General features: G+C 58.0%; 1 protein-coding gene across 1 annotated transcript in view; it reads left to right on the forward strand.

Moving 5' to 3' along the window:
- Window positions 1-8,126, forward strand: part of SLC6A11 (solute carrier family 6 member 11) — a 123,913-nt gene extending 115,787 nt beyond the window's left edge. The window contains exons 11-14 of the mRNA XM_018038436.1: window positions 770-872; window positions 1,578-1,678; window positions 2,483-2,653; window positions 5,719-8,126. Coding sequence (XP_017893925.1) covers window positions 770-872; window positions 1,578-1,678; window positions 2,483-2,653; window positions 5,719-5,871 — 528 coding nt within the window. The 3' untranslated portion in view covers window positions 5,872-8,126. The remainder of the gene's footprint in view (window positions 1-769; window positions 873-1,577; window positions 1,679-2,482; window positions 2,654-5,718) is intronic.

Raw genomic sequence — 9,167 nt, forward strand, 5'->3', positions numbered from 1 at the left:
CCCTGGACCAGGTATCAGCAGACACTCAGGCCCCACACACTCACCTTCGCCCTCTGCAAGAGGCATGTCTGTGAGTGACCACGCTGGGAACTTAAACCTGCCAAATGGGCCGTGGCAGACTCAGTAATTGCTGGAACGATCTTCTCCCTCATTTAAACACATTTAAAGCTCTGCTCTAGGGGAAAATAGTCTGCAAATATCTGCTCCTCCACGGAGGTGAGGGGGTAGGCGGCGAAGGTCACAGGCTCTGTAGCCGGACGCCTGGGCCCGGTCCTCAGGCCCACAGCTGGGTGACCTGTAGTGACCGGTGGTGCGAGTTCTCAGCACCCCGGGGCTCCGCTTCCCTGCGTGCGCACTGAGGACCCCAGCAGCACCGGCCTTACAACCGCACGAGGCAGGACCTACGAAAGCTGCTGTGTGGATGCGTAGGAGAGGTCAAGGCTAGAGGCAGGGAGGCCTGTGGGGAGGCCATCACAGCCCCCTGGAGAGAGGTGCTGAGCCCGCCCGACCTCCAGTCTCCAGTTTTCTGTGTTGTGTCTAGCATTCAGGGAGCAAAGACAAGACAAACCTCTGAGATCCCTAAGGGGGCACCCAGCTGCAGTGGGTGCGGCATTCAGAATGCTGGAGAGACCAGTCTGCCCTGGTGGACGTGACTCCAGGGTAGGAGGTGACCGCAGGGCGGGGCGCCCTCGCCGAGGCCAGCCGGCTAACCCCGCTCTCCCGTATGTCTGTCTGTCCCTCTTCCCTGCGTCTGTCCTCCACCCCGCAGGGCGGTATGTACATCTTCCAGCTCTTTGACTCCTACGCCGCCAGCGGAATGTGCCTTCTCTTTGTGGCCATCTTTGAGTGCATCTGCATCGGCTGGGTGTACGGTGAGCGGAGGCCCAGCCCGCCACCCCCAGCGCCCGGGACCTGGGTGGGCTGGGCTTCCCTGTGGCCCGTCTCCATCTCCATCAGCCTCTCCCCCTCAGGGACGTCTCGGGTTCTCCCACCTGTTGGAAGACCCTCCTGCTTGTATACCCTTTTGCAGCACAGGGAGGGGTTCCAGGCTCAGGCACTGTAACCTTGGGTCCATCCTTCTGCCCCTGAGGCTCAGTTTTCCCATCTGTATAGTGGAGTAGTCATCATGGTGGCTGCTGGTAGGAGGGAGTGTAGACAAACCAGCCAGCCCAGTGACCGGCCCTTGGCACCTGCCTTTGGGTCTTCCTGTTCCCCAGACCGAGTGAGTGGATGAGTTGCTGGGCTTGTGAATAGATGCCCACCAGCCCTTCTGTCTGAGCCCCGACCCCCACCCCACCCACGCAGGTCAGCCAGCCTGACCCCGCTCAGAGCGACCACCTTCCGCCTTTTCCCCAGAAACTCCTGACTGAGTCAGGAGGGGTCTCTTCAGAGCCCCTTCCACCACAGTTTGTCCTCACGCCGCACATCACTAACACCCTGGTAGTTTCTAAGCGGTAAGTCGGGTCCCTGCCGCAGTTTGTCTCCTGCTGGGGAGCGCAGACACTCATCGCCTTTCCTCTGAGGCTTGTACAGAAATTCTCTGGGGGGTGTGTGCCCGTCTGCTTTATTCTGGACAGGAAGCAACCGCTTCTATGATAACATCGAAGACATGATTGGCTACCGGCCGTTGTCACTCATTAAATGGTGCTGGAAGGTCGTGACCCCCGGGATCTGTGCGGTAAGGGTGCTGCTGGGAGCCACCTGCAGCCCACCATGCCCCTACTTCTCCACCCCCCACCCACTTCTCCACCCCAGAGCCCAGGCCTGACTGAGGCCAAAACTGAGGAGGTGATGTCCTCCTGGGGGACCCTCTGTGCACTCAGAAAGTCCAAGGCAACTGACACCTTTCCAAGCCCATGTTTTTTTGGGAGTCAGTCTCTGGGCTGGGCTAGGGGGCCTCACTAAGACCCCAGTCATGCCACCAGCTTGCTGTGACAGTAAGCAAGTCACCTCTCTTCTTGGGGCCTCAGATTCTGAACCCGCAAGCCTGGGCAGATGGCACCCACCTCGGTAGGGGGTGAGGCGTGAAAGACATCTGGCTCTGCTGTTAACAATGAAGCAACAGCTTGAGGGTAATGAGAGGCTCACGCTCTGCCCCTCAGACCAAACTGCGGAGAGGCCTTGGTGAAAGGATGTTTAATTAAAGAAACAAAACCGCTGCTCTTCCCCCAGTCCTTGGCACTGGAAGTATCTCAGAGCATCTTCACCAACCATCTTAGTTCTGAAAGTCAGCTTTGAAACCAGCGCTGAGAAGTAGCTAGAAAAAAAAAAAAATTCTAACTGTTTAGAGGCTGGGGATCAGGCTCCTGGGGGGTCAAGAAGAGTCTCCTGGGACCTATGAGGCCTGTTCCTGTGCTTCTCGCTGTGGACAGGCAGGGTGCCACCTCTCCGAGGCCAGTGCACAGGGTCGACCATCTCCCCTGTCAGCCGCTTGCACCCAGGCTGAGGGCCGCCCCAGGGACCTCTCCCCATCTCTCTGCAGGGCATCTTCATTTTCTTCCTGGTCAAATACAAGCCCCTCAAGTACAACAACGTGTACACCTACCCCGCCTGGGGCTACGGCATCGGCTGGCTCATGGCCCTGTCCTCCATGCTCTGCATCCCGGTCTGGGTCTGCATCAAGGTGTGGAAGACAGAAGGGACACTGCCAGAGGTGAGCGGCCCGGGAGGAGGGGTCAGTGAGGCTGGGGCGGCGGGGGGTGTGACACAGGGCGGGGCTGGCTATGCTGGGGAGGGCTGTGCCAGTGAGTGTGAGTGTGGCCACGGGAGCCTCTGGGTTCCCGCTTCCTCATCTGGGCCACGGGCATGATGAGAACGTGCCTCCACATGTCTCCTGGGGAAGCCTGGCCAGCTCCTCCATGGCAGGGATTCATCAGTACTGCTGTGCTGAGGCCTGGAGATTGAGCTGCCTTCCCTGAGTTCTGCCTTCCCTGAGTTCAGTTTTCCCATCTGCAAAATGGGTCAGCAGCAGTCCCTCACTTGCAGAGGTTGTTTGAGGACTCAGGGAGTGCCCAGAGGGACAGCACTTGAGCCAGGACTTGGGAGAGAGAGGGGCCAAGTGTCAGCTCCTGGTGTCCTGTCGATCCCGTTCATTAAGCACCCCGTTTCCAGGGCGCAGGGAGAGGGTCTGCCATCTGGGGGCATCTATCCTGTGCCGTCATCGTGCAGAGCTCTCTCTGCTCTGCATCTCCTGTATCGTCAGAGAAATGCAGGCACTTGCCTGAGATCAGACTGCCAAGAATTAGCAAACCGACCATCTTCAACAACTCTGTGGAAGTATGTTCTCTGCATCATGGACTTCCCCCGTTTCTGGTTCAGTGGCATATTTTTTGTAGCAGTGTTCTGTGCCGTGCTGTCATCACCATAAATCCATTTGCAAACATTTTTATTTATTTACATGGATTCTTAGGTATTCATAAGATTCCCAGTGCCTGTTCCCAGTAAGCCCTGTCCCAAGCCCCAGACCCAGAAATCTCTCTGTATGTGCTTCTTTGGGGCATTTCCTGCCAATGGAATCGTGCTGCCCATGGTCTCCTGGTTGTTTAGTGAGTTTGGACCCTGGCCCGTCATAGCCTGGACACCCTCTCTCTTCACTCTCCTTTCCCACCTGCTGGGGGATCAGGAGGTCTGAGTCAGCTTCATGCCCCTTTTGCTAACTGTGTGCTCTGTGCCAGACGCCGCTCTAAGCTGTCAACAGTCAGTAGGCTGCCGAATCCTCCCTCACAGCTGTCCTGTGAGGTGGAGGTGCTTCCTGTCCCCACATCACAGGTGAGGAAGCTGAGCACAGAGAGGGAAAGCAAATTACCCCAGGGCCCACAGCCTTGGAGTGGTAGAGCAGGTACCTGAGGCTGTGCCTTCATGCCCCATACCCCTTGCCTGGTTCCGGCCCCACTGCAGCACCCCGGGGTCTCGGGGCTGAGCTGTGTCTCACAGACGTGCGGCCTGTGTGGCAATGCCCCCCAAGGTGAGTGCCAGCCCAGACTCAGCTCCAGCCAGCCCTGCTGTCCACCCAGGGAAGAGCCAGCACCCAGCCAGGGGGAGCAAGCTGAGAGGGAAGGTCCCTCTCTCCAGCCTGCTCCTCCCCCAGAGCAAGGCCGTGTCCTCCACTCCTGCAGGGAATGTAGGGCAAGGGCAGTTGTTGATTCTGACTTGGGACCAGGCGTGTGCAGAGGAGAGCTGCCCTGGAGCCCGGATACCTTGGCCCCGGCTGGCCCCTGCCAGCGCGTTCACATCCCTCCATTTCCAGAGGGGCTTCCCAGGGGGCACTAGTGGTAAAGAACCTGCCTGCCAGTGCAGGAAACGTAAGTGATGCAGGTTCTATTCCTGGGAATAGATCCCCTGGAAAGGGAAATGGCAACCCACTCCAGTTTTCTTGCCTGGGAGAATCCTATGGACAGAAGAGCCTGGCGGGCTACAAGTCCATAGGGTGTTAAGAGTTCGACATGACTGAAGACACTTAGCACACATGCACGCATTTCCAGAAGGTTCTGCCAGCTGATGAGAAGGATCTGGAAGGAAAGATCGGGGTCAGAGAGTTGCTATGAGGGTGGGTAGTCTATGCTAAGAGCCATGCACAGGTCGACAAATCTGAGGACACCTCAGGAAAATGACGCTCGAGGCAGGTGCTGCTGTGAACCTCTTCAACAGATGAGGGACCGAGATGCAGAGGGTTAAGTTCTTGCCTCAGTGAAGCGGTGGAACTGGGAGTCCAGCCCAGGCACCCAGCTCCAGAGCCTATGCTCCCAGCTCCTATCCTGTGTCAAGATCCTAGCGCCTTGCCTGGCACCTAGGAGATGCTCCGTATGATGGTATTATGGGGGGAAGAGGGGCATCCTGCTGGTTAATCCCTCTTGGGCAGAATAGGCCCAGCCTATTAGGTGTGGCAGGATCTGAACATGAAAACAGGACCTTGATCGTAAGAAACCAGCACCCCAAAGTCCTTCCAGCCTTCCTGGGGAAAGGCCCAGGAAGGACCTCCCAAATCCTGGCCTGACGTCTTCTGGATGTGCACATGAGGCTGAGGTGTTGCGGGGGGGCAGGCAGGATCAAGGGGCAGGAGCGTGTGTCAGGGGTAGAGTGGACGATGGCCACCTTGTTCGCCTAGCACACTGCCGGCCACTCTGCGGGGTTGGGGCCTTAGCGAGAACGTTTCCATCTTCAGACACACACCTCCTGTTCCCTTGACGGGGATGACGGGCATGATGACGGCCTTCTATGGGAAACATACCCATTTATGCAGAGACCACTGTATAAATGGCCCTGGAGGTGGTGTAGCTCACCCTCACAGCAGAGTCTACAGGAGGAACAGCTGGCCCATCTCACAGGTGGGACAGCACGGCTCAGTGGCGTTAGGTGACTGGCCCCACACATAGCGAGGCCAAGCAGGGACTCGGACCCCATCCTCAGTCTGCCCAGGAAGGAAGGATGTGGCCTGGGTACAGCTCCTGCGTCTTGGTCTCCTGCAGCGGGCCAGGTACAGGGCAGGCAACTCTGTTCATCCTCTCCTTCCTCACCCAGCGCTGGTACCCTGTCGTCCCCATGTCCCGGGGTGGGGGCGGGAAATAGATCTCCAGGTCGATGCATTGCCCAGGGCAGAGCTGCAAGCCCGGCCTGCTGTTTCCATGCCCCTCCGCCCTCAGAAGTGTCGCTGAGGCAGGCCCCCCGGGGACCCCAACAGCCGCTCTTCTCAGACAGCTCTTCTCCTCTCCAACCGTGTAGAGATTCCGCAAGTTGATGATCCCCAGCGCCGACCTGAAAATGCGGGGCACGCTTGGGGCAGGCCCACGGACGGTGGCGGTTAATGACTGTGACGCCAAACTCAAGGGCGATGGGGCCGTTGCGGCCATTACAGAGAAGGAGACGCACTTCTGAGCGCCCCTGCCACCTCGATGTCCCGCCTGCTCGCCCCCTGCCATCCACTGCCGTGTGTACAAATGAACACCTGAACCGCGTACTTCACCTAATGGTAGAGGCTTGCTCGTTTCTGTTTTGTTTTGGGTTTTTTTTGCACAGGATTTATTAACAAGTTAATTTTAAGGTGGCTGTGCCCACTCTGGTTTCAAGTCATGCCCCTTCCTCGTCCCATCCCCCCAACTGCCGTGAGAGTAACGATGCGAAGAGATAACCCTATACAGGGACTTCTCATCCGAGGAGGGAGTAACCAGCATTCCCTCGGGGTTAGGAAGAAGTTGTACCATAGCACCGGACTTTTTATCCTCGGGCTGTGGGGTGAGCGGGTGGCAGCAACGTCTGCCTCCTCCGTCAGCCTCTGAACCAACCTGTCCTCCCAGTCTGTCTGTCTCCATGCCTCCAGGCTTCCCCTGAAGCCCCTCCCTTGCCCATCCTCCCGGGCTTCCCAGAAGTGGTGGGTTTGCAGACAGCGAGGCTGTGTCAGATAAGAAAACATCCCGGCCAACTCAGGACTCCTGGGCGACAGGCCCCCCTCTGCCCTGGTCCCACCGAGTGACCTGGGCTCTTCCCAGCCCTCCTGAGTCTCCCCGATGGGGACAGCTGGGTCAGGTGAGCTCTGGGGGTTTCTGCCTGGCCTGGCTGCACTTCTCCGGGGATCCTTTGCGTGCCTCCTGGGCGTGCAGACCTGCTGTTGATCTTGGATTCTTCTGAAGACTTGCCACTCGTCACTCCCTTCTTTAAAGCAAGTTTATCCTGGAAACCATGGGGCTTGATTTCCTCCGTGAGAGGTTCCCTCCCGTGGAGACCAGCCTGGTCCTCGGCTCCGCAGACGGCAGGGCTCCTCCAGGCCATCTGCTCGTGCTCTCTTCTCTGCCGCTCCATCCTCCTCAGCAGGCTGGCTGGAGGCACCTGGCTGATGGTTCCTGGGCTCTGTCCTGCTTGTGGCTGTCTGTCCTACCACTGCCCCTGCCGGGGTCTGCACCATGTGACCCCCCACCAGCCTCCTGGGTCGGAGCTGCAGTCGGGCCTGGAGCCGGGTTTCGTCCTCCAGCCCCTTCGTCCCCTGACCTCGTCTCCTCCCTCTGGGCATCCCCCTGCCCTCTTCCCTCGCCTGCATTCCTGTGACCCGCTCCCCCGTCCCTGCCCACCCTTCCTGCCACCAGCAGAGCCCTGGTATCTTCACAAGGCTTCTCCTCTACCTTTTCCCCAGGAGCCGGCCCTCCTGCCTCTCTGGCCAAGGGGCTGAGGAGCCTCAGAGCTCACTGGTGTGGAGTCCTGGGCTCCCCTCCCCTCCCTCCCTTGAACAGCTCCAGGGTCTGGGGCAGCAGCTGGCACTGCTCCGGGCCTCCCTGGCTGGTCCCTCTCTTCCTTAATTGGCTTTGATGTGGAGCCTCTGACTTGGATCCTGAGTTATCTGGGGACAGGCAAGGAGCATCCTTTATCCTTCTACTTTCCGTGCCCAGTCTTATGCGGTGGCAATGCGAGCCTTCTCCAAACAGAGGATTTAGTTTCCTGGAATAAACCTGCGTGTCTGATTCACCCAAACGCCCAGCTGCTCGGCCCCCAGCGGTCCCCGTCTGAAGCCCGCGTTTGCTAAGAGAGAGGCCAAGCGCCGCCGCCACCCAGGCAGGTCAGGATGTCCGGTTCCAGGGCTCCCCCTTTTGCACACACAGCCCGGCATCTCCTTGACCTGTCTGCTCCGGTGGACCCCGGAAATGGACGCAGGAAGATCGGGGCCCTGGCTGAGCCCCTGCCTGCGTCCGCCCTCCTCGGCTCTTCTCACAATAGGCTGGGGCGGGGTCTCCCCACTTCTGCTGCTACCGATTCCCCACCCACCGTGGTCACCGACGCACCGCCCCTCTGCCTCGCTGGGGACGTGCTGCTCGTGTGGCACTCAACACTTCAGTCACTTAACGGGACTCGTGGGCCAGGGCGGAGGGAGGGCTTTTGTTCTTCGCTTTTTATAATTTCCTACTAGTATCTGGGTAACTTGGGGCGGGGGGCAGGGAGGGAAACGTGGGGGCAGGCGAAACGTCATCACGGTGACTCTTTTTGATATTCATTAGAAACAATACATCCTTTCTGAGATATTTACAGTATTATTAAAAACTGAAAAAGGTTGTACTGTTTTGCATAATGAACGTTTTTATGGGGTATTCAAAGGGTACACGATTGTCTGCTTACTCATTTTTAAAAATTAAAAGAAATGAACCAACTCTCTGTGGCTCTTCCTGGCGGAGTGGTTGTAACTCGTCGGGTGATTCTCCCGGTTCTCTGACTTCCGTGAGGTTCCTGCAAAACTGTCTGGGTTCCATATTTGGGGGTGGTTGTTTCAACAGAGGGGTTTATCAGTTAGAAACACCCAGGGCTGTTTCAGAAGCCCACACTGCCTTTCATGTGATCACCATACAATGAATGGCTACTGTCTGCTAAGTGCTTTACAAGAGTTGTCTTTCTAATCCAGCCACAACCCCACTTTGTTTATTCGTTTCCTCAGGTTGGCTGAGGGCTGCAAATTTTGGAAAACAGGGTTGGGTTTGGTGTTCGGTGGGTTCTATCGAGCACCCCGCATGTTCCCTGCGTGGACCCAGGACTAGGAGTACTTAGACAAGTGGAAGAGCCCTTTGTCTGAGTGCTTCTGCCCTTCCTAGTCATGCGGAAGGGTGCCTGTGCCGCTCCAGACTGGGGGCGCCTAGAGGGAGAAGCCCTCTGCCTTGGCCGGTCTTCTCCAGCCAGTCGAGCTCCGCAGTGCGGCCCTTGGCAAGGTTGCCCACTTGTCTGGGCCTTGGCTTGGCCGTCAGTAGAGTGGTGAAGAAAATGTGACCCAGAGAGGAAACGTGACCGGCTCGGGATTCCCCCAGAAGCCCTCTACCCTCCTGTCTCGTACTCAGCCCCTGGCACCCTCTCAGGCTGTGAACACTCAAGCAAGCCCTTGGCCTGGGCACCTCCTGACCCCGTAGGGAGCTGAATCAGGCTCTGTTGCCAACTCCTGGCCTTCTCTCTCTCATTTAGAATAAGGTCCACTTCGTGAAGGCAACTGGGAGGAGCCACACAGGCACCGCCCTCAGTGTCAGGCTAGGTGGACTGTCAGAACCACCCCGCAGGAGAGACTGCAGGGCAGAGCGTGCCAGGGAGTGCCAGGGGCAGGAGCAGGACAGTCTATTGAGCACCCACTATGTTCCAGGGGTCACGCCGGCATTACCTCGTCTGAGCCCCACAACAAACCTAACAGGTAAGATTTATTCATCTCATTGCTT

Source organism: Capra hircus, chromosome 22 (genome assembly GCF_001704415.2).
Source record: "Capra hircus breed San Clemente chromosome 22, ASM170441v1, whole genome shotgun sequence".
Classification (NCBI taxonomy): Eukaryota; Metazoa; Chordata; class Mammalia; order Artiodactyla; family Bovidae; genus Capra; species Capra hircus.